This window comes from Otolemur garnettii, unplaced genomic scaffold (assembly GCF_000181295.1).
Source record: "Otolemur garnettii isolate 467f Iridium unplaced genomic scaffold, OtoGar3 scaffold00144, whole genome shotgun sequence".
NCBI classification, from domain to species: Eukaryota; Metazoa; Chordata; class Mammalia; order Primates; family Galagidae; genus Otolemur; species Otolemur garnettii.
Window position 1 is genome coordinate 1,734,001 of NW_003852539.1, and position 25,626 is coordinate 1,759,626.

The following is a 25,626-nucleotide window of genomic DNA, read 5'->3' on the forward strand; positions in this document are numbered from 1 at the left end:
CACCTTAGGTGTATGTGGCTGGCGCCTTAGCCGCTTGAGCCACAGGCGCCGAGCTGAGAATAGGTACTTTTATTTTAAAGGAGAGAAACTGAGGCTCAGGTAAGTTAAATGATCTCTGAGGCCACAAAGCTTTGAAGTGATGAAGCCAGGTTTGGGTCACAAGGCTGTTGGATTCTGAAGCAAGGACTCTTCCCACCCCTATCCTCAGTGTGGCAGGTGACACTCTCCTCTGTTCTTCCCAGTGGATGTCCCTGCTTTGGCGCTCAAGCCCAAGTTCTCCTGGGTGGCATCAGATACAGCAGATCCAAGCCCTATGTCCCCATCCTATATTCGGTGGCTTCCAGGATCCTCTGAGTTCAGTCCTGGGTTTTGTGTCTACCCACCCATGCCCAAGCCCAGGTCAGGAGTAAATACCTCTCCAGGTTCCATCAGAGTCAAAGGCCCAGCCCAGCCCCTCCTTTTAGTGCCTCCTATAAATACAGACCATCGGTGGGGCTGTGCTGAGGGCTCTGGTCCTCTCCATGACTGACAGTTCCCTCTTTTCTCCTTGCCTCCCTTCCTACATAAAGAAAGGTCAAGGGGATTGGTTGAAATTCCAACTTCATCCACGGCTCCCAGTAAAGGGGGTAGCAATCCCAACATTGACAGGGAGAGATGGGACCTAGCTGAGATCCCACATGTCAAGAGTCTCACCCTTTCCATGTCTCAGAGCCCCAGGAGTCACCCCCATGCCACCTATCCCCCCATCCCATTCTGGTGCCCCAAGTCCAGCCCAGAAACACACACACATACACACACATTTGTGTCAAACAGAGCCACAGACTCCCCAAGGGTCACTTGCCCTGCAAGCTGGGGTGAAGTTCTCTGTATAGGCAGGCTTCCTAGCAGTAACCCAGGTGACATCAGAAGTCTGAGGCCATGTGTAAATCCTTGGCACAAGGGTCTGCAGTGGAGAAGGGCACATTGGGAGCAAAAATCACAGACGTCTGCAATTGAGTGCGGTCAGAATCAGCAGGGGGACAGAAGAGGGCAGTCAGGGGCCCAGAAGGAAACAAACATCCAAAGTAAGGCATGAGGTCAAGGGTCAGGCTTCCATACCCCTCAAGAAAGCAGAGCCAACACACCCAGCCTGGACAGCAAAGAAACCATCAAAAAAAGTCCAAGCTCACCCCTGCTCAAAAGCCCATGGCTTCTTGTCACCCATGGGCTTAGGTCCAACTCTAGACTGATACTCAACACCTCCAGCCTCAACCACCTCCCATTCCCTCAGGCCCATTTACTCTCCAACCATCCCAGATGTCCACACCTCTGTTCTCTTGCACACTCTGTTCCCTTTACCTTTGCCCTTCTCACTGGTCCACCAGTTCCTGCTCCTCTGCCTATATCAGCTTCTTAGCACCTTCCTAGTCTCCTTTGCAAGCTCCAAAGAGAAATGTTCTCACCTCCATGCTATTGCAGAGATCTCACTGCAATCCAGAGCGAAACTGTATATGAGTCTTCCTCCCTACTTGAACTTTGTGGGGGAAATCCTTGGCTCATAGGAAGTCTACAGATAAGATGGAGCTTCAGCAGCCACAAACAGCCCATGCTTGGCACTTCTAAAAAGTTTCTGTTCAGCAAAATCTCAGATTTGCTCCAAGGCCTTGACCTTGGAGCACCCTTGACCACCCCTACCAGGGTCCTGCCTGAGTCTCCTCCCTCCTAGTTTCCCATGTGGCTTATGGTGCCTCTACTCCCCCCCGCTACCTTCCTCAATACTTCCTGCCTCCTTGGGAAAATTCAGCAAAGTGAGAAGGGAAGGACATTTACTGAACATTCACTATGTGCCCTGCACTCAACAATTACTATATTAATGAGTCTTTATAACAACCAAAGTTAGTTTATTATGCCCATTTTATAAGTGAGAAACTAAGGCACCAGGAGATAAAGTGACTTGCCCAAATTTGCAAAGTATTAAGTGGTAGGTAGTGTGGGAATTTGCACCCAGGGCCCTTGCTCTTCCTCCTGCCCTGAGAAGAAGAGACTGAGGAGTCTGCCTCTCCTCTAGAAAGGCACAGAGGCCAGGCAGAAGCTCCAGGGCGAGCCTTGGGTAGGGGTGAAGGAAGCTGTCCACGCTTGCTCAGGAACCTCCTTCACAAACCCTTTCTTCCCTTATCAGAATTAAATAGAATCCCTAACTACAAAACCACTCAGACCTCTCCCTGTCTCTCCTCTAAGTCTGTGCCCCTCTATCCCACTGTAGGCAGTACCTCCCCACTCCCCTGCCCCAGGCCCTCAGAGCAGCTGCGGTGACCTCACCCAGCCCTGCCCTAGGCCAGCTCTGGGGAGGGCCCAGCAGCTGTGCCCCAGCCCTGCAGGCTGGCTCCTGGGGGAAAAAGAGGAGGAGTGGGCACCATGCCAAGAGAACCATCTGCTCTCCCAGGAGCATGGCCACCCGCACAGACACCAGCCTTGCCCCAAGGGGCTGCCCTTGGCCCTCTGTCCCCATGCCAAGGGGCTCCAGGAGCCTAGGGCAGCCCACCCAGCTGGGGGCACCAGCCCTCATTTGCCATCTGTCTTCTTCTGGAAACTAAATTGTCCTTCCAAGACATGTTGGAGTGCTGAGAATGTCCACTGAAAAATGAACAAGTGTTCAGGGTAAGCCCTAGAGGCAGAGGCCAGGGGTTGGGGTTGGGTGAGCTGAACCCAAGCCCCAGCCCCAGCCTCAGCCCCAGTCATGCTGGGCTAAGAGCCCTCAGTCCCCTCCCAGGGCCTCCATCCTCACACATCTGCTCAGCTGGCAGGTGCCTCTGGCAGAGGGCAAGCCCCTTCCCCCAGGGCTCCAGCTCAGGTTACAGGAGGAGGAGGAGGCCAGCTGAGGACAGCGGGAGGAGACAGAAGGGAGAAGGAAGAGGCCTACAGCTCCCCAGAGTGTTGGGGGAGGAGAACACAGAGCCAGAGAGGGAAAGGCCAGGCCCAAGGTCACACAGCCTGCCAATGGGGCAAAGGGGAGCCAACATCCTAGATAGACAACTCTGAGTTCAAGGGGAACCTCTAGCAAGTCATTTCCTTCATCTGTAAAAATGGTATACCTAAAACCTGCCCTGCTTGCCCCCCAAGCCCATGGGAAAGGCTCTGGAGGGTGGAAAACAGAGGGTCAAACTAGGGGAAGGAGAGAACTTAGACATCCTTGAATATCTAATACTTAGGACTCAGGGGTCTCCCTGTACGCCAGTGCTTGTGCACGCACACATGCAGGCATGCACACAGAATGCAGCTGGCTCTCAGGGTTGGGCCTAGGGAACCCTACCCTACACAGCAGGGCGGTGGTTCCTTTCCTTTCCCAGAAAAATGAATAACAGTAAAGATTTCTGCTAAAATCTCTTGGAGACTTTACAGGTTATCTTTCCTGTAATCCCCACAACAAAGTTTAGGCATACACCTATTGTTATTCCATTCTGTAGAGAAAGAAAGTGAGGCTCAGTCGCCCAAGGCTACATAGAACACAAGCAGATCTAGGTTCTGCCCTCCCCTATTTGCCTCCAAGGCTCCTAACCAGATACCTTGGTCTCACCTGAGAGATACTCGAGGTACCAAAGGGTGCTACACAGTGCCTTAGGCCTGGCAACTTGGACTCTTTGGACTCCACCCTGTCTCAGGCTCATCTTCTCTGGACCCAGGAATAAGGTCCACGCTGGGCACTGAGCCAGTCTCTCCACACCATCCTTGAGTGGTCTTTCTGCCCATGCCATTCTTACCCCGCCCCCCAAGCTGGAGAGTACCAGCTCCTAGGCTTACTGCTCAAAGGCTACTCACTTGCATCTCTAGCCTCAGTCCCCACTGGGCCCCAGCCAGCACAGCCAGGTCCTGGAGGGGCTCCCTGAAGAGTCCTGACGGCTTGACTCCCTTTGTCTGTTTCCCCTCCCCCACCTCCAAACACCCACCAGTTCATTATCTGGCTTTCCATCATAAACCTGAGCAGTTTTATCCTTAATCAGAGGCAATGTCCTCATCTTATCTCTCCAGATTGACCTGCGGGCTGAAACCTCAAGGTCAGGGAGCCAGTCCAGTTCCCCTGTGAGCAGTACTGCATGGTATGTAGCCCTGGATTACAGTGGATGGAGGGAGTTGCCGTCAACCCTGGGGCCTGCAGATCAGGAGGACATCAGCTGGTCTCCCCTGTGCTCTGGGAGCTCTCTGTCTGAGAAAAGCAGTCAGGGCCCTTAGGGCCATTCCCCAGGATAGAAGCCTGATGAGATAGCAGAGGGATGATGACTAGGGGTAGGGGCAGTGGGCAGAGGGGAGGAAGGTCAGCTTAGAATGTCCTGGCCAGAGCACTGGGCTAGCAGAGTTAGCCTGGGAGAAGTTCATTTCTGCCACTTCCAATGGGACACTGTTCAATCCTCTTATTTCTCTTTCTTTACTCACCAGCAAAATAGGTATAGGAACAACACCAGCTTCACAGGGTTGCTGTGAAATTAAATTAAAGAATGTATGTAATAGCATATGGCAGGTTGAATCCTGAGCTGGAACAGTTCAGGGTAGTAAAGCAAGGATCAGAATATGGGAGGCTGGAATGTCACACTAAGTCCCAGAACTGGGCTGTGTACCAGATGGGGAGCTGAGAGCAGTGGCTATGACTTTCAGTTTCTTTACCACTCCAGTTCCAGACTGGCTTCCTGCATAATTACAACTATGTAATCACTGGCCTTGTCTCCATGGGCTGCCCTTGGCCCTCTATCCCCATGCCAAGGGGCTCCAGGAACCCAGGGCAGCCCTTCCCTCCCTTGTGCAGCTAAAGTCTCTCAGTTGCATCGTCCCTGGCTATGATCCTCTTCTCTCCACATCCTATACCGCTTCAATCCTAAGATACGAGGGTGAGGCATGCGCTGAGGTGGGGGGCCACTGGCCTGGAGCTGACTAGATGGGGCTCAAATCTCAGGATGGAGAGTCAGTAGCTGCCTTGGTGAGCATATGACGATGGCAGGAGTATGGGTAAAGAACTCCTGTGTCAGGTGTGAAATGTGCAGTGTGGAGCTGGCCTAAGATCAGAGAAGGCAGGGAAAGTGGGAGGGAAGGCAGGGCCTGAGGGGTGACCCAAGAGGAGCGAGGAGGAGAGGAGTGGCCCAACCTGGGCAACCTGCTTGGAAAAGAAGGTAATCCACACTGGGAGGGGGAGAAGGGGGACAGGCAGGAAGCCAGGAAGCCACCACCTAAGCCATTGGTACAGAATGACCCATCGCCAGACACCTGATAAATAGACTCCACAGCCCGCCTGCTGACAGTCTGATATACAGAGTCTAAGAAGAGACTGGAAACCTGTGCCATCCAAAAGCTTCTAGGTGACTCTGGGCATCAGCCAGGCTTGCCAACTAAGGATTTAAGGCAGAAATTCTCAGGGAGATGTATTGGGTTCCAAAGGCACCTGGAAGGTGAGTCTTTGTTCAAACTACCCAACCCTACTGCCTAGTTTCTGAGGGGTGTCCCAAGGGATCAGCCAAGGAGAGTCAGTAGCTGCCTTGGTGAGTACGTGAGGATGGCGGGAGTGTGGGTAAAGAACCCCTGTGTCAGGTGTGAAATGCGCAGTGTGAAGCTGGCCTAAGATCAGAGAAGACAGGGAAAGTGGGAGGGAAGGCAGGGTCTGGATAAAAGCCCAGGGCTCTAAACAGAGAAGTTTGGGTTTGGTTGGCTCCCAGGAGAACTGGGGAGCCTGGGAAGGTTCTGGAACAGGAGAGAGCCTTGGGGCAGGAGGGCAGGTTGGTGTGTGCGGCTGAAACAGCACTGACATTGAGAGACAATATGTCTGCCTCATCCCAGCTATGCTGCCTTGGCCAGGTGACTTTACCTGGGCCTCTACTTCCTCAACTGCAAAATGGGGCTATTAATGCATTTGTGGAGAGACCTAGGGAGGATACAATGAGAGAATTTATGTGTAGTGCCCAAATGACAGCCTAGCACTCAGACATTCTCATTCTCTTAATTCTCATTCCCCTTCCCGCAAGAGGCACTCCTCTGAGAGACCACAAAGGTTTCTCTCAGAAAAGAGGGAGGCCCTGGGGGGAGGGTGTGGGAGGCCCCTCCTCCACAAGCCACCTGGTCCCCCTCCCACCTCCACATATGGGTTGGGGGGTGGGGAGAGACAGCAAACAGCCAAACCCTCCTAAACAGGAGTTGGTTTCCATGGTAACCAGGGTGCCAGGAGAAGGGGGGTGCTCCAGATCCAGCTGTCCCCTTGAGCACCCTACCCAGGCCCCAGAGCCTGAGCTATGCCCACCCAACACCTTGAACCCTCCCCATCTGCCTTCCCTAAAGCCAGCTGGGACTGCCATGAACACTCCTGTCACTGTCCCCAGAAAATGTTTGCCACCTGGGTACTGCCACAGGGAGGGTAGGCATCTCTAAGCAGGTGTCCCAAGTTTAAGTCCATCTACACGTGTCCACCTGTGAGGAGACCTCTCAGTACTGTGTGTCCTCTGTTCAATGAACCCTTCATGCCTCCTACAATCAGAGAGTTTATAAGACACAGCATTAAAAGAACCAAAAACCAAGCTAAGGCCCTTCGGACACAGATGTGAATACTGAGGACCAGAAGAGGAGAGAGCTTTGCCCTAGTTCACACATGCACTAAATCAGATTCCCCTGCAAGTTTTTTGTCCACCCTCTCACCTACCCCTGACTCCTCAGCTGACTCCAAGTGACCCCAAAGGGCTGAACTAGGATACCATGAGCAATGTGCCAGGGGAATGGGCCTCTGCTGGGGAGAAGGAAGTAAGTTCTGACAGCTTTAAGACTTGATTAGCAACAAGAATGGGTGGTCCCAAGGTTGTGATTCCCTATCATGGGCAGCAGGGAAGAAGAGGTTTGGCTGGGGAGAAGGCAGGGACAGGGCTATTGGGCTACATGATCCTCTATCTTTTTTGAGACCTGAAGTCTAATCTGGAGGTACAGGGAGTGAGCATGAATGTGCAGGCAGTCCCAACCCCACCCTTTCCTACTCCCTGGGCACTCACCTGGAAGGCAAGCTGGAATAGGCAGGGGCTCCAGTGAGTCAGATGGATGTAAGGGAAACTGAGGTGAGGAGGGGGCTCCCCCTGCTACAGGAGATGCACACACCTCCCAGAGGCTCACAGCCACAGAGGTAGTCTGCCACCACCCCTTAACCCTCACAAGACACAGGCAGGTAGGCTTCCACAACCCCCAGATCTCACATGGTTGCCATCACCAGCTGCCACTCAAAGACAAGTGAAAGGTAGACTGCAAAGAACAAGTCCCTAACCCTTTGAAAGTCCATGCCTTCCCTCCAGCTCCCATCCCACCCTCTCCAACCTCTTGGCACAGGAAAAGCTTGAGCTTAGGGGTCAGAAGGGGATCCACCTCCCAAGCGTGCCACTTGCCAGGTGTGTGACCTCAGGGCAAGTCAATTCCCACCTGGACAACTCCGGTGCTAACTCACCCGGGAGGACAGTGGTTCGGATATGAAGGGGCACGTTCTCAGCTGGTGGGCACCTCTGTCCCATCCCTCTCTCTGCCCTCCTGTCCTCTGACAGGACCTCTCCAGTTCCTCAACCTCCCTCCTGTTTCTAGTCAGTCCTGAGGCTGGAGTCCTCAGGACATGCAGAGAAGGGCCCCAACCCACTGAAAGTGGGGGTTGGGGGCGCTGAACTTTCGAACCCGCAAACCCCCCGCGCCGTTCATTACCTTAACGCGAGTTAAAAATAACCGTCTCATCTCTTTAAATTAGTCTGTCTGCAATTACCGCCTGGCACGGCGCTGCCCGCCATCGTCCCGCTGGAGGGGCGCCAGGTGGCAGGCGGGGCCCTCACCCTGTCTGTCGGTCTGTCTGCCTCTTGTTCACCCCTCCCCCGCGGCGCGACTACCCCAGGGTCCTCCCAGTGGCCCCGCCTCCCGAGCTCCCCACGTTGCTCGGGGAGGGGGGCGGCCATGGGGCGGCCATGGGGCGGCGGGGAGCTAGGGGCTCCGTGGGGAGCTGAGCACAGGGTGGAGGCGTCGGGGCACGGCGGCGGGGGAGGGGCGCCGGGAGGCCCGGGAAGCCGGAAGGGCCCGCAGCGCGCCAGCGCTCGTGGGTGGGTGTGAGCAGGTGGCCGTGGGAGTCTGCCGGGCGTGCCAGCAACTGTGCCAGGAGCGGCTGGCACAGGCTCGTGCCCAGGAGGCGGGCAGCTGCCAGCCCCCCGCTCGTGCAGAGAGGGGGGTGAGGACACCCCCCAACCGGGGCTCACACCGCCTCCTCCCACACCCCCACCAGCCCTTGGGGCTGGGGATCCCCAGAGGACAATGGAGGAGGAGTGAGCCCTGCTGGAACGGGCTTGGGGGGAGATGAAGAGGGGTGGCCTACACTCATAACCATGGCTCAGCACGCTGTAGCAGGACCCTGCTCCTGGGCTGTCAGCTCTGTCTTTCCTTTCAGGACCCCACCCCACCTGGAACTTACTGGGCCAGATGGGGTAGCACCACCCCTCCACAGCCAAGCTACCCCAGCCCCTGAGAGAGAAGGGATGTCCCCATCCACTGAACTCCTTCTCACTAGGCCTGGGGACAGGAATGGGAGGCGCCCAGGCTTGGGCTGGGAGCTCCCAATGGAGCTGGCAGCCAGGAAACACAAAAGCAGGCAGAACAACTCCAGAGGTGCCAAGTAAGAGGAGCATTAGGACTCAGAGCAGCCTGGAAGGCTTCCTGGAGGAGTCCAGGGCTAAGGAAAACTGGAACTGCAATCTGAGAGGAATTGGGAAGCTCTACCCAGACAGCGGCATTTTGGGGACACTGCACAGGGAGAGGGACCTCTTGATAGAGCATAGGTCCCAGGCCTGGAAGGTAACACAACCAGTCCCTTTGAGGGATGGGGGTTCCCAGCGCTGAACACAGCCTCTCCTTAGGCTGGGTTGAGTGTCCTGACCCTGCTGCTCCAGTCTCCTCCAACTCCTGTCCTTAGTACCACTCAGTTACCTCTTTGTCAGCTCTTCCTGATCAAGCCCACTCTACCTTTCCTATGCCACCTTCCTGCCATGCCTGGTAGTCTTTGGTTCCAGCCTGGCACACCCAAATCAAACATGCACAATTCTACCTACCTGCTTTGAGTATACAGTCAATACCCCCTAGAAGTCTATCTCCCAAATTCTCCTCTTCCCAGTGAAGGCATGCCCAGATCAAGTGTCACCTCCTCTGTAAGGACCCCCTGGCTCTCCAGGGGATCTAACTCACTTTCTCTGTACCCCTGCCATTACCCTCAGCCTTTCCTGTCTGCAAAGCATAGGTCCTGGGTGTGGAACTAGCTAAGCCCTGATGCATTCCAAAGGTAGATCTAATGCTTTCCCCTTTGGAACCCATACCCTCTCTAACAGGGTTTGGCACACCCCAGGATTTTAAGTGCAACACCTTTGTGGGGAAGGAAGTAAAGAAGGAACAATGGGCCCTGGTCCTAGCTCTGGTACCTGAGATGTACCATGGCCCCTGTCAACCTAAGACTGGCTGGGATTTGGGGATGGCTCCTCCATCAGGGCCCTGGAGGAACTGACTGGGAAAAGGGAAGGGGCTCAGGGCAGGAATAAGAGGGGAAAAGAGGCTCCCTGGGAAACAGGGTGGGGGTTGAGGTGAAAGAAAGACAGCCACGGAGGGGACAGCATGGGGCAGACTCCCCCTCCAGGGCTTGGGTGGTGTCTGCCATGGCCTAAATCAAGAGCCCAAGCCTGAAGCTCCCTCTCCCAGCCCAGTCCAGGACTGGGAGTCCAGTGCAGGAGAGCCAGTGTGTCCCCAGCAGTGTGGTGCAGTGGAAACTGCAACCAATCAGCAGGCGGCGGTGGGAGACCTGGGCCCTCATCCAGGGCCTGCTGTTCACTGATGCCCTGAGAAGAGTCCTGCCCCCTTCCCAGGCCTCAGTCTTACAGTCTGAGAAATGAACTCATGGGACCAAATCATCTTCAAGCACATTCTCAACCACATTCTATGATTTATACCTGCCCCTGTTCAAATGCCTTCAGCATTCCCTCCCACTCCCAAATGCCAGCAGGACATTTCAGAGATGCAGGGGGCTCTGCAGGGAGATACACTTCAGCTGGAGTCCAGCTTCCCCACCTACTAACTGTAGGTGACCTTAGGCAAGTCAGTCTTCTATACTGGACCTCAGTGCCCTCATCTGGTCACAGTAAAACCGCCTCAGGCACTTTTGAGAGCAGTAACTAAGATGTGTGACGGTGTCTGGCACAGACCTTGGCCCACGACCCTCGGTGACCTACAGGTCCTTCCTGACTTCTAGCCTCACGCCCCCTCTTTTCATTTCTCCCTATCCTCTCTAATCCATCAAGCCCACCAGAAGTTATACCTCCTGCAGGAAGCCCTCCTGGCCTTCTCTGGCCCTCTGTACTCTCCCCTGCTTCAACATCCTCTGCACCAGCTATTCATTTCTTCACTCTTTCACTAGGCATGCACTAGTGGCTTCTTGATGTCAGGTTCTCTGCTGGGCACAGGATAGCTCTGACACTACCACTGACACTACCTCTGCCACTTCCAAAGGCAGGCTGGGGAGGGAAAATGAGATATAACACAAACAGCTAAAACCCATCGCAGGCATGGAGAGGGCCAGTGAAGAGAGAAGTCTAAGCTGGCTAAAAGGGTTAGGGAAGGCTTCTTGGAGGAGGCGTCCTGAGCTCTGTGTCCTTGAGGACAGTGAATACATCTACAGGGAGAAGAGGAAGGTGGGCCAGAGCATGGGGTGTGGGAGGGAGGAGGGAGCAAAGCCCAAGGGCAGGACACACTTGGAGAAATAAGTGTTCTGGTGAGGATTGAGCATAAGGATGGTAGAGGAAATGGGGAAGGAGATCTAGGTCTACTTCTCCAGCCTGAATTCTTGCCCATAGTGGCCCAAAAGAGACACAGGCATGAAAGCCATGGGCTCCCAAGTCAGGAAATCATGGCGCCTACAATGCTGCTCCTGGGCATCTAGAGCACCAGGGGCACACCTCCTTCTCCTGACCCTGCTTGCAGCCACCATAGGACACAACCCTCTAGCTTGATATAGATATAGGCATGTCTCCCTCCCAGAGACCCCCTCTTCTATAGGAAGCCTGATGACTTACCCCCTGGGCACAGGGCTCCCTCCAACTTCCTCTTCCTGAAAGGCCTAGGCTCTCCCCATTCTCAAACAAGATAGCCAGCGGAGGAGGTGGGTCTGGAGGCCACAATCCTATCAAGCCCCTGTCCTTTCCCAAGATGGCTCCCCCCTTTACATGGGCTGGCACTGAGGCCTTCCTGGGGAACCCATGCACTTCCCCAACCCCTAAATGCATGTGGGCTCAGGAAGACAGGGAAGTGGCAGATGGGCAGCCTAGTTAGGCAAGGACAGATCTCCAACTCTCAACAACTTGCCCTCATACCGGCAGGGGTCATCACCAGTGCCCCCATACCAATCCAGGTAAGGGGGTCAGCAGCTGCCCCATGGAGAACTCAGATCTCAGGTCACCTGCTGAGTTCCCCACCCCAGTCTGCTTGGTGCCCTAGGGTGAACTCCTGGCACCACCAAGAACTGAGCCCTATGGTCACATTCTTCACCCTGGGGACAACTCCAGGAAGGACAGAGGAAGAAATTTGGGAGGGAAAGCAATCACTGGCCCCAAGTCATTATTTCAGCTCTTTAAGGAGGATGTCCTGGCAGAAAACAAGAGTAACACAAAGCAAACTCAGGAGAGGAAGGGGAGGCTCCCCAATGCCCATGCCTGAGAATGGGCTCCTCTGCTATGTCCCCAAAGATGGGCTGGGGATGTTCCTCAGAGACGCTTCAAAGTGACAGTCCCTCGTCACCCCGCTAGACCTCCCACCCTGTGTCCCTCCCCGCAAGGGAGTACCACACAGCTGCTCCCAGCACGCCCCCGCCTGTCCGCTGGCCAGCCCCACGCCCAGGGCGCACACTCCGTGACCCCCGGGGGTGCCAAAGAGCTCCCTTCCCGATGGTCCACCTAAAGCCTAGAAGAACCTATCAGCCCCTGGAACCCCCAGTCGGCGTTCGTCCCCAAACCCCCTCCCCAGCGGGACGCCCCCACCTTCCAGCCGGCCGAGCTGTTGCTGTCGCCTTTATCCTTGAAGTAGGGCACGTAACGGACCATCCAGTCGTAGATCTGAGAGAGCGTGAGCCGCTTGTCCGGGGCACTCTCGATGGCTTTGGTGATGAGGTCGGCGTAGGACAGGTTCCCCCATGCGTTCCGCCGGGAGCTCTTCGCTTTCCGCAGCGGTCCGACCTCCGCGCCCAGCGGCGGCGCTGGGGCCATCACTGGGGCTGTCGCCCGGCGCTCCGGCCCGCAGTCCTCGGCGCCCTCAGCCACTCCAGCGCCCAGCGCCCGGTCCTCGTCGGCGGCCAAGTCGGGCTGCGGCAGTGGCCAGGTACACGAGCGCGGCCGGCTCTGCGGCGCGAAGTCCGGGTCCACGTCCACCTGATGCGCTCGCAGCTTTGCAGCCATGGTCCCGCCGGGCTCCGGCGAGGAAGGGAGGGAAGCTCCGCGGAGGGTGGGCGGGCGGCTCCGGGATCTGCACGCCCTGGGGAGGCCCGCAGGAGGGGTCCCTGGCGACGCTGGCTCAATTGCGGGGCGCCATGGGCTGGGGCGCAGAGGCCGGGGGCTGGACGCGCTCCGGAGCACGCAGGGAGGGAAAGACCCAGGCAATGAGGGGGCGGCGGCCCGGGAGCCCAGAGGGCACACACCTCGCCCAGCCCCGCTTCTAGCACCTGCCGCCTGCCTGTGCCTGCAGCCACCACCGCCACCGCCGCTGCCGCCGCTCCCCGGGCACCGGCCCTGCGCGCGGGCCCCGCTCTCCCGGGACGAGGCTGAATTGCACCATGCCGGAGCCCAAGCCGGTGCCGGAGCCCGCGCCGCCGCCGCCCCGTGAATGCCGCCGCCGCCGCCGCCGCCGCTCCGGCTCCAGCACCAGCTCCCGCGCCTGCCGCGCTCAGCGCCGGCTGCACCTCAGGATGGGCGGGGGACTGGGAGGAGGCGGACCGGGGAAGAAGAGGGCGGGGCGTGCTCGCCCGCGGTTCGGGAATCCTAGGCTAGCCCGGGTGCCCCAGCCGCGGGCTGTGGGTGGGGGCGTAGAGCTCCAGGTTCCAGGCGACCCAGCCGCAGCCCCTGCACGCAACAGCGCCGCCTATGGAGCAGGGAAGGAGCGGCGGCGCGACCCCGCCCCCTGCTTGGCGCTCGGGGAGGGGGGGGCGGGGTCCCAGTAGTCCCATTGGTCCATAGGAGGCTGTCCCGCCCACGGACTCGACAGGATCCCTCCCAGAAGCGCGTCAGCGGGTTATTGTTACAACCCGGGGTTTCCCGGGGCAACGGGAATGGGGCGGGGCTAGGAACTCTAGCCCCGCCCTCCACTCTTGGGAGGAATGCCCCGCCCGCTGTTTCTAGACCCTTGGCTTTTCCAAGTCTCGATTCCAGCAACCTGATAGGGCAGGCAATCAAAGTCTCTCTTCTTTGTGCCCTGGCATAGTTTTGGAGCTCAAAGTTTAACGTGCAGCAGAACCATCCTCAGAAGCTTGTTAAGATTGCTGGGCCTCAATTCTAGAGTTTCTGATTCCGCAGGTCTGAGTTAGGGCCCCAGATTTTGCATTTCTAACCAGCTCCCAGGTGATGCAGAGGGGATCACACTTTGCTAACTCCTGTTTGAGAGTGTGGGAGGGTCTCACAGGAACCGTTGAAACAAGCTCTTGCCTTCATAGTGTGTGGGGAAAAGCATCTTGTTTGGCTAATGGATATTTATTGAGCACCTCTGATGTACTAGACACTGTCCAGGGCAGGAGGAAGAGAGCAGCAACTGAGACAAATGAGGTCCTGACTGCATAGACTGTTGGAAGAGTCAGATGTAAATCAGATCATCACATGACCTCAAAAGGGGGAAGAGTTAGCTGAGAAGTTGGGCAGTGCATGACCTCATCCCATAGGGTGCTGGGCTAGGTTCCAGCCACCAGGACACCCGCCAGACTTAGCTTAAGATATCTACACCGTCTGCCTAGTATACCCTTTCCTCTTCTCAAGCTCCTCTTAGGAGATTGTCCTATTCTTGAAAGCTCAGCTCAAATGTCAACTTAGCCTTCCCACCTTCTCTATCCCCAACTTCCAACATTTTTCTGTCTCCTGCTTACTCAACCACTCACTGCCCTTGTGTCCCATTGGCATAATATTCCAACTTTACCAATCAGGAAACCAAGCCCCAGAGTGTGGAGGTGACTTGCCTAGATGGTATGGCCAAGACTAGAGTTCCAAGCTCCTGACTCCCTCACCGGGCAATGACTTACTCCTGGGGAGGCTGGGCAGTGGGAAGGCTGGGGCCAGGCCATGAGAGACAGTCCTCTGCTCTCAAAAATTCCTTCCTTCCAGCTTAGGACTGGAGGAGCAGGACCATGGGTGAGAGTCAAGGTAGGGCTGAAGGGACCCCTCCTCACCTGTAGGGTTGGGAGCAGGCCCACTTGCAGATGCCTGGCATGGAATCTGCCTGAGTCACATCCTGAGGGTGAGGGTGGACATAGGAGCTATTGGCTGACTCCTCCCCATTCACACGAACACACATACACACACTCTCCAGGTTGTTCTGTTTAGTGTCACAGGGGACCTGAAATCACTGCTGGACTCCCTTCCATAGCTGTCATACTGCCCTCCCTGCCCAGGCAGGATGCCCCCTTCAGGTGCCCTAGAGACTAGGAAAGCCTCCTGCTAGTCTCCAGCCCTGGCCCAGTTCTGACTGTGAGACAAGGGCCTGCTGGAGGACATACCAGAGCTGGGTGGATCCTTAGCTGGGGGCCCTGGCACAGACTGCCACTGTGGGGCTGGGAAGCCAGGTTGGCAGAGGTGCCTTAGAGGCTGACTCAGACTCTTGCTTGGGCCCTTGCCCTGCCCAGTGTCCACAGCTGCTGCCTGGACTCTCCTCTGGGGCCCATGTCTGGCACACTCAGCACCCCCTTCCAAACACTCAAGCTCACACCACCAGTGCACACTGACAACATTCTTCTTCACTCATAACTTGGCTCCTGCTCACACATTCATTATGAAGCAGAATAACATAGAGATTAAGAATATGGGCAAGTCAGTTATGTGCTCAAAGCCACTATTTCCTACTCTGTAAATGGCTACTGTAATAGCACTACCTTCATAGGGTATTTGAAGAATTAAATAAGTTTATGAATGTCAGCACCAGGTTCAGCATAAGCACTCAATAAATGCTAGTGGTTTTTGTCACTTTCATTGTTGTACATACATCTATTCCCTTCCTACTTTTCCCAAGTCACACAGTCCTACCTGCTCTTGCATCCCCCTCACCACCACCACACACTGGCTCACTTGCCATATGACAGACACTTGAGTCCCAATTACACAGACCCTCCACCTTCTTCTTATTTTCCCTCGAACACTCAGCTCTCATGTTCCCCACCCCAAGCTCCCATCTACCTCCTTTCCATGCCCACACTCATTCCTGCTCACAGACAAGTCCCTGCTTGCTTCCCCTTTCATTTCATTCTTCCTTCTTTCATCCACTTTTTCACTCATGCCATTCTGTGCATTTAAACAAGCTTACATTCCAATGCACACACACCGCTTTGCCCACTCACTTATCGATGTGTACTTTACCCACTCAACTTACACTTGGGTCATAAAAATGTATACAGCCAAACATTCCCAGTATGTGTCAATTAGTACCTCAATTGGTCCATGCTCTTCCCATGATGAGCACACACTAAACATTCCCCGCAGTGCACACTGCCATTGGCAGACCCCCCCACCCCCACCCTGGGACTGCAGTGACACTTCCTCCCCCTCCTGAGACTGCCTTCTCCCTGCTGCTTCCCTTCCTTCAGTCTCAGCTCCCCAGCCCCTCCCACCTCTCAGAATAGACCCTGCCACTACTGCTTGCTGCCACTCCTGAGCTGTCATGGCCCGCCAGAGCCCGCTTCCCCAGTGCTCAGTGCCAGCTCTCCCAGCTCTCTCAGGGCAAGTGAGGACAGGAGTACGACAGCTTTTCTGAGGTCTGATGGGCGTGGCTGCTCTGTATCCCCAGCACCCCCCTTCTAGGGCCTATCCCACCTGGAAGAAAGTTAGCTCTGAGATTTGTTGGCCACTACCACTTGTACAGGCTTTGCATGTGTGCCCTGTCCTCATACCCCCAGCAGAGAGGTAGAGAGCAGAGAGGACTCTGAGGAACCCAAGTCTGGGAGGAAAAGACTTACTCCAGCCAGAGAGGTGAGTTGGGAGCTGAGCCAGACCACAACCCACCCATCAGTTCCTAACTCCTCACAAGGGGGCTCAAGAGGACCACCCCCTAAACCACACAGTTACCAAGAATCCCCACCCTCCCTGTGCTGAACAGAGCCTCTTCGACATTTGATGCCACAGTTGTTAGGAAAAAAGAATAGCTTAGGAGTGATGTTTGGGGACACCTCTGGGCAGGGGGAGGAGCTGGTGCCCAGAGGAGGCCTCCAGGGGCAGAAAGGGGGAGTGTCTGCAGAAGCTAGAGGGGATATCAGGACAGCTGGGATAGCCTCCAGGGCAAGCTCAGGCTCAGCCCAGGCAGGGACAGAGGGTGGGGCTGAGCTGAAGAACCATGGCTGAGGGGACAGTACACAACGCAGCAATGCAGGCCCTGTGAGAAGACCCAAGGCCTCTTCAGCTGCTCCACAGCTGGGCAGAGAGTTCTGCTGGCTTTGGGGAGGCAGCTTGGACCAGTGACAGCTGGGTGCCCAAGAACCCAGGGCCCAGGACCAAAGGACTCTGTGGCTTCCTTGGCTGGGGGCTGTGCCACCACCAACAATGGTAGAAAATTAGTGCCAACATGAGCTCCTCTTACAGGCCAAGCCCATTCCTCATGTCATCCTAGTCAATCCTGTATTCCTAGCGCCGTAAGTTTCATTGAGCACTTACTAAGTGTTGGCCCCTGCATTACCCCCCAAAGCAGCTAGCCACTTGAGAGCAAGAACTGGACCCATCTTCTTCACTGCTAAAACTACAGGGCCTAGTAGGGCAAGGGCTGGCACAGAGGACACATTCAGCAAATATTTGTTGAATGAAGGAATGAGCTCATTTCATCTTTACAACCATCTTCACAGGGCACTGTGAATATCAGCTTTAGATGGAGGCTTCGAGAGTATCTGCCTCAGCCCTTCCACCCAGTATCTTCCAGAAGCAGATACTATTATTGCCACTTTCTGGATGAGGAAAGTCTCTTTTCCAAGGCTTGGTCTCTGCATCTATTAAATGGAAATGGCTATACTTACCTCAAGATACCATATGTGAGATGCCAAGCACAGAGGTTGACAAAGAGCAAATGTCAAAGAATGTCCATTTCCTGTCCTCTGCCTTTAGTTTGTTGTGATAATGTGAATTTCAGCAGAACTGCACCTGGGATCCACGATGCCTGTAGTCACTCCTCCTTCTGTACGTACCATGGGAAGGAAGTATATTAGTTTGTTAGGGCTGTGTAATAAAGTGCCACAAACTGAGTGGCTTGAAACAATAGGCATTTATTTGTCTCACAGTTCTGGAAACTAGAAGTCCAAAATCAAGCTGTTGGCACGGCCACACTGTCTCCGAAATCTCTAGGGGAGGAACCTTCCTTGCATCGTCTAGGTTCTGGTGGCTGCCAGCAATCCTTCGTGTTCCCTGTCTGTACACACATCACTCCAGTCAGGAGACAGGCAGACCCAGATTTAAATTCTGCCTCCTTTGCTAAGAGGCTATTTGACTTTGAATTTCTCTGAGTCTTGTTTCTTACCCTGTAGAGTGAGGACAACAGCCCAATGCCCTAGGATTGTTGCAGGGAAAAGACAAAGTGACAATTTGACAGCAAGGCCCAGCAGGATGAGAGCTAGCATCTCACTGTGGCTCATGCCCTGCCATGTTCTCCCCAAGTGACCTCTCCTCCCGAGTGCCCTGACCCCAGGCCTCTCTTCTCCCTGATCCAGCGATGCTATGAGGACACAGGGCTGCAGCATTGTGCTACTGGCCCTGCTCTTGGCTAAGTCACTTCTCCTCTCTGAGGCTTTGTTTTCTGATTAATCGAACAGGTGGAAGGGCTGAGGCAGATACTCTCGGAGCCTCCATCTGAAGCTGATGTTCACAGTGCCCTGAGACCTCCTTGCAAAATACTAGTTTAGAACCCTAAAGAGCCAAACGTGGCTGTAGCAGAAAGGATTGGAAAGAGAATGAGGTTTCTAGGAGAAATTTCCCCCTTACAGCTGCCCTCCATCACCAGGTTCCCTGGCCTGCCAGGCCATGGTGGCAGCAGACTTTCCCAAGCCAATGAGCCTCCAACTGTGAGGAGCCCCAGATGCCCATCCACAGGGCCCTAGGTTTGCTGCTTCTCCCCTTGGCAGCCATGACCCCAGCACAAGTTGGTGGCTTCAGAGGGATGCAGCTAGGACAAGCCCCGTCAAGTACCCTCTGTGACCGTAGACTGGTTACTAGCCTCAGTTTCCCCATCTGCAAAATGAAGCTCACAACACCCACCCTCTCAATAGATACAGGAAGGAAAGGAGAGATCAGGTGTGGTGGTTCATGCCTATAATCCTAGCACTCTGGGAGGCTGAGGAGGGTGGGTAGTTTGAGCTCGGAAGTTCAAGACCAGCCTGAGCAAGAGTGAGAAGTAAGAACTCCATCTCTACTAAAAATAGAAAAGAAAAAACAAACTAGCCAGGCATGGTGGTACATGCCTGTAGTCCCACCAACTCAGGAAGCTGAGGCAAGAGGACCATTTGAGCCCAAGAGTTTGAGGTTGCTGTGAGCTATGACACCATGACACTCTACCCAGAGCAGAGTGAGACTCTATCTCAAAAGAAAAAAAAAAAAAAGGAGATAATAGGGCAGAAAAAGGACCATGTGACCTCTATCTTACTCTGGCTGACAGCTTGGCCTTTCCTTGTGTCCTCCAGGCACATGGCAGGGACTCAGCCTGGCTCTTAGTCCCAGGACACTACAACATGAGTAATTCTAGAAAAGTGGCCATAGACTCCTGGCAAATTAGGATAATTGTCAGAATTACCCCAAGCAGAAGTGGCTGACAAAGGAGGAAGGAAAAGTTGTCCATGTGCCAGACACTATGCTGTGTGTACTTTCTCATTTAATCCCAAAGCCACATTCTAGAGAAGTCAGCACTATTCATGGTATTTGTTTGTTTTTGTTTGTTTGTTTTTAACGGATGGGGAAATTGAGGGCATCTGCCAAGGAAATTGAGGCAGCATCTGCTGAGGCTGAAGCTTAAATCTTTACCCCCAAAATGATGGTGTTAGGACACGGAGCCTTTGGGAGGTGACTACATCATGGGAGTAGAGCCCTTGTGAATGGGATGAGTGTCCTTATAAAAGAAGCCCAGAGGAGACCCCTGCCACTTCTGCTGTGTGAGGCTGCAGCAAGTTTGTAGTCTGTGAACTGGGACATAAGCCCTCACCAGACACTAAATCTGCTGGCACCCTGATCTTGGACTTACCAAGCCTCCAGAACCATGAGAAATCAATTTCTGTTGTTTACTAGCTACTGGATTTATAAAATTTTGTTGTAGCAGCATGAATGGACTGAGACAGTGACAGAGATAACAGTGTTTCTCAAAGTACTAAGTGTAGCCTATAAGTGATTTCTTGGTTCTCATTTGATCCATAATTAATGCTGAGAGCTCTGTATTATTTTAGAAGGGGTGACAGAGAATCAGAGAAGTAAAATGGCTTTCCCCAGGTCACAGAACCAGGACCCAAGCTAGGGTTTTCCAACCCCAAGGCCAGTACTTTCACCACTGCAACTGCTTTGTCACATGATTGTCACCTGCATAGGTGGGTGATGCCAAATAAGGGAGACACAGACTGTCCAGGCCACATGTGGCTAACAGGGTAGTAGGGATGGGACATGCCACCTTCTCTTCTCCATGTGTTGTGAAACACGCTCATTCCACATCCTTATCTTCTACTTTTTAATCACTGCAATATAATCACTGTGAACTTGGATTAAACTAAATGAGGACTAGCCAAAAGTATGGTCCATGCTGGTGCTGTCATCCTACGCTTCCTAAACATTCATGGTCCCCAAGAGATGGCCTGCTCAACTGGCCTGAACCTGTCCCAGGCCTGTGCCCTGTCCCCTGGTTGCAGCCCCAGCCTGCTTCTCTTCTGTGCCTCTGGATGCTGAACAGGGCCCCACCACAATGACATACCTCTAGCGGCAGGGCCAGGCTAGCCATGTGTGTCCACTTTCTCTCTGCAGCTGCCATTCAGAGCCCCCCTCACCCAGCAGAGGGGCCTAACACCATGCACCCTCCCCGCAAGCCTGGCTGCATAACATGCTTGTTCTGAGCCTTCATTTTATCTCCTGATCTCCTGGCATCTGCCTCTTAACACGGAGATAGTATATGAATGGAACCCAGCTGGCCTGTGTCAGGATCCTGGCCCTAACCCAGTGACCTTGGGGACTTCATCTCTGTGAACCTCAGTTCTTAGCAGTAAGGCAGCAGTGTCTACAAAGTGCCAGTAGCAATGTCTACAATACAAGGCTGTCATGAGGAAGATAATCATAATGTAGAAGGTAATCACAATAATATTTCTCAAGGGCTTATTAAGTACAATCTCTATGCTAAGTGATTCCATGACTCTCACTTGATTCTCAACCCAGAGAGGTTGGCTCTATTTTACTGTCTTCCCCATTTCACAGATGAAGATGCAGTAACGAAAGTGTCTGGCACATAGTAGGCACTTGACAAATGCCAGTTCTTTCTATGGCTTTTGGACATTTGGTTTTTCAGCAGTCTAAATTCATAAATTAACATCAACTATGCTCAAGCCAATTCAGGGTTCACAGCAGTTTTTCCTACCTCAGACATCTGCAGGTGTCTGGATTGCTCTGTGGCTCCAGCTTGGCAAGTTGATCACCAGGCTGGCTTGTTCTGAGAGAGCTTATCCTCAGATCTTTCCCACCTGAACAGGCAAAGAGGTTATGCTGGGGTCAGAAGATGTTGGCCCCTGGGCTGATCTGACCAGTGTTTGGCCCAACTCCTCTGAACCTCAATGCCTTCTGTATGTTGCAGTGTGTTTGCACATGGTAGGTCCTCCAAAACTGTCAGTTTCATCACCTCTTCATTCATTTCAGTCATTTGAATGAGACACAATCAAAGACCAATTTAAAACACTAACCAGCCAAATACACAAGACAGCCATAGTTGTAACAGGAACACCCTGAAGGTCATTTGAAGGAGATTGTGTTATGCCACAAGGTCACAGAGGAAAACTAGGCAGCACTCAAAAATAATAAGGTAGACTTCTGTGTGCTCACACAGAAAGGTGGCTGAAAAGAAGGAAATGACAGAAAAGTAGGAGTGCCTGCTATGTGCCAAGCCTTTTGTGTCATTTGATTCCAGTTCGATAAATATGTTTACATGTCTGTATGCACGTATATAAAAATTTCTGGAAGGATTCCTCAAATCTGGTAGGAGTAGTTAGTTCAAATCAAAAGTGATATTGGAGGCTGGGGAGAGCCTCCTTTCTTACTTCATATCGTTTTACATTGTTGAATATATTTTTTTCTATTTTTGAGGCAGAGTCTCACTTTAATCACCCTTGGTGATAAATCTCAAACTCTTGGGCTTAAACAATTCTCTTGCCTCAGCCATAATGCCCAGCTATTTTTTGGTTGCAGTTGTCATTGTTTAGAAGGCCCAGGCTGGGCTAGAACCTTCCAGCCTCGGTGTATGTGGCTGGTGCCCTACTCACTGAGCTACAGGCGCTGAGACAACATTGTTGAATATTTTTATAATAAATTTAAAATAATGAAGGAAGCCAGGTGCAGTGGCTCATGCCTGTAATCCTAGCACTCTGGTAGGTCAAGACGGGTGGATAGCTGGAGGTCAAGAGTTTAAGATCACCCTGAACAAGAGCAAGACCCTGTCTCTAAAAACTAGCCAGGTGTTATGGCAGGCACCTGTAGTCCTAGCTATTTGGCAGGCTGAGGCAAGAGGATCACTTGAGCCCAGGAGTTCGAGGTTGCTGTGAGCTAAGATGCCACAGCACTCTATCAAGGGCAACAGAGTGAGACTCTGTCTCAAAAGACATAAATAAATAAAATAATGAAGAAAAAGAGGAGAGTTGCCACAATGCCTATCCTCAAGTAAATGCACTAATGAATGAATGAGTGTCCCAAGGAGAGTCCAGCTGAAAAGCCCAGGGACTTGGTGAAGTGTAGCCCAGCAGTCTGGCCTTTTACCGCCGCTGCTGCAGGACAGGCCTGACAACCACAAGGGGCAGGAAAGAGGATGCTAAGTCTGACTGGGAAGATCGGGGGAAGCTTCTAGGGATCCAAGGAAATCAGAGTCAGGGGAACTGGGGTGTCCAGAGCTGCCTGAGCATCAGCCCCACACTCAGGAGGCTGATCCCTGCTGTAGTTGAGCCCTGCATCCTCTGAGGGCCCTGATGGAGTCATGAGGATAGGACCCACTGCTCTTTGATCAGCAGGGAACATAGACATCCCTGAGCTACTGTCCCTTCTCCCATGTGTGGAGGATGCAAGGGACCTCAGAGTCAGCCAGAATTCAGGCATCACAATTCTAAGTGGCAGATTTTCCTGGCTCCCTCATGGCATCCCAGCAGGGAGGGACCAGGTGAATAGAGAAAGTGAGAATCTTAAAGACGGACACATCTGGTTTTGGAGCTTGATGCCCATTCTGTGGGATCTGAGAGCCTCAACTATGTCTTCAGGAAAAGGAGGACAATAATGCCTTTCTTGAGGGCATTTGTGAGAATTGTAGATTAGGTAAAAAATGGCAAAGGAAGTCCCTAGCTGACAGCAGGATTTAATCCATGGTGTCTTTAAGAAGGAATGGGAATTTATGGATAGAAATAGGGTAGCTAGAGACTTGGACTCTCGTCTTTTGAGATCATGGCATGACATACCTCAGAGAGGGAAATCTATACCCAGCCCAGATGAGAAAGAGGGGAAGAGTGCAGCGGTTAAGAACTTGGGTCTGGAATCAGTCCTTGATGTATATTCTAGTTCCCTCACTTCTAATTGTGAAGTTCCCTCACTTCTTCATAAAAATGGAGATGGTAATATTTCCTACCAGCTAGGCCAGTTATGAGGATTAAGGAAGGAACACATGTAAATTACCTAGGCACCAAACACTGTTAGGAGTTGTAAGGGAAAGGGGCACAAGTCTTTTCTACTGGAGAGAAAAAGATCCAGGGTTCCCAATTAACCTCAGTCTATGGTTTGGAGAAGAGACTGTCAGAAGGAAAGGGTATTTGGCTTTGGCAACCACGTGTGGAGTGGTGCAGAGTCAAACAGATGCAAGATGAATATCTAGCCTCTCCACTTCATAGCCGTGTAACTTTAAACAGTTTATCGTACCTCTGTAAGCCTCAGTTTCCCTATTTGAAAAAATGAACGTTCATACCTGTTTCTGCTCCCCCAGACATACTAGAGTAAAATTCCAGAAATCATGTGACCTGAGGCTTCCTCCCTTCATCTGCACCCTTCTTAGCTCTCACTCCTGCCTCCAGTCTCATGGGAGGAGTGAGCATTGGGCTTGGAGTCTCACAACATGCCTTCAATCCTGGGACACCACTTGTCCCCGGGGAGACTTTGAGCACTTGACATAGTCTCCATTTCATGTCTGAGGCAGGGGAACATTTCTTCTTCCTCATAAGAGTGATGGGACACAACCAAGATGATACATGTAACCGTGCCTCATGCCCAGTCTGCAGAATACTAGCCTTTGAGTAAATGTTCATTGTGACTTACTCTTTATAAGTCTTTTTTTTTTTTTGATGCCTACATTTTACAGGTTATATTGAGAACAACTTAGCTTTACTCTCCCTAGCCAAATGGTCACTCTAAAATTTAACATGAAAAAGGTACATACAATGAGCCCAACAGGCCTGGTTTAGATCCTGGCTCTAGCTCTGTGGCCTTGAGCAAGTCACTTTGTCTCCTTGAGCCCAAATTTTCTTAGCTGTAAGGTGGCATTTATAATCCCTATTTCACAAATGGTAATGACAATAATAGTATCAACAGGGGAGGGGCTAAGACCTGGCCTCCCAGCCACCACTGAGGTGGGACAGCTCCAAAGTGACAGCCCAGATATCTCTGCAGGGGGAGGTGTTTCCATATAGCAGAGCACCACCTACAAACACACCTCCAAAACTGTAGTCACTTGTCCTTATTCTGTAACTCAAGGGAGGAGTCACAGCAAGGAAGTGGGCAGGCTTGGGGGCTGCATTCCTAAACTTGGGTTCCTGTGTAACTCTCTGCACAGTTTCTTTGCAGGCAGCAACTCCTGGGGCAGAATCTAGAGTCTCTCTGGGAGACATCGGAGGATGAGATGTCTCAGACCAAGGAGCCAACGTGGGTGATCAATTGCCAAGCTGGAGTCACAGAACAAGCTGGATACCTGCAGATGTCCTGGGTAGAACAACTGATGTGGACCCTAAGTTGACTTGAGCATAGTTGACTGACTTACTTATAAATTTAGACTGTTGAAAAACCAAAATGAGCAAGGAATTTCTGTTACCACGTCTTTACCTGTGGAATAGGGATAACAATAAAATAATGCCAACTTGTGTTAATTAAGGATGAAGAGAGAGGCATAGAATCTCTTAGTATAGAGGCTGCATTTCGTAAGCCCTTGAGAAATATTAACCTCTATTACTGTAAGGCATGAGGTAGAATGGAGGGGTGTTTATTGAGAGAGTTCACAAGAAGAGGTGGAAGCTTCAGAGGAAGATGATGGATTTGATTTGGGGGAGCTGAGTTTACATGCTCATGGGACAGTCAGGGATTACATCCATTCAGCAGGCAGTTTGTATAAAGTCTGAAGCTCTAGGAAGAGGTCTGGACAAGAGATTTCAATTTAGGAGACCTTGGCACAGAAGTGGTGAAAGTATGGGTGAGGAGAGCAGAGACCCAGGGGTGACATTGGAGGAAAATGTGCAAAGAACAGAGAGCCAAAGGGGGGTGTTGAAGGATGCCACCATGTTACAGGGAACAGAGCCAAGTGGACTAGAGGCATTTAGAAAGAAAGGGCAAACTCATGAAAACCAAGAGAAGGGTGTGGTTAAAGAAGGAACCAGTAAATAGTGCAGGTGTCACAGACAGGTCAAGAAAGCAAAGACTTAGAAGCACAAGTTATGGTTCACGCTTTCTCAGAGCAGTACAGGCCAGAAAGTGAGGCAGCAGCTGCACCCAGCATACGCCACTAGCTCTCAGCAAGAGGAAGACCACCCTGGAAAGCTCCTATAAGAATTCCTGGTCCGGTGGGAACCCTCAGAATAGAACCCAAAGACCCCCGAGAGGCAATGAACAGGGGTTGAATCCCTGTGCTTGAGACTGTGGCAAGCTTCTAGGCAGCTCTGAGCTGCAGTTTCCTCATCTGTGCAGACAAGAGTCACACTTTGTATCAGGATTGGACAACATCACTTTATAAGCTACTCGGTACAGAGTGGACACTCGATGAAGGCCAGAGCTCGCCCTTCTTTGTTTCAATATAAAAAGTCTCTCCTTAATGATCATGAACCATCAAGAAAAAGGTAAATTCACACCAATTATTGCCATTTTGAAAACACAAGGAAGGGTGTGATCTACTTTAGAAAAATTTACAATAAAAGTCACATCTGTCTTATTTGGAAGACAGTTGGTCTGATGGAGT

At 52.7% G+C, this 25,626-nt stretch overlaps 1 protein-coding gene across 1 annotated transcript in view; it reads right to left on the reverse strand.

Moving 5' to 3' along the window:
* Nucleotides 1–12,705, reverse strand: part of FOXO6 (forkhead box O6) — a 20,797-nt gene extending 8,092 nt beyond the window's left edge. The window contains exon 1 of the mRNA XM_023518640.1: nucleotides 12,027–12,705. Coding sequence (XP_023374408.1) covers nucleotides 12,027–12,440 — 414 coding nt within the window. The 5' untranslated portion in view covers nucleotides 12,441–12,705. The remainder of the gene's footprint in view (nucleotides 1–12,026) is intronic.
* Nucleotides 12,706–25,626: the final 12,921 nt, after the last annotated feature.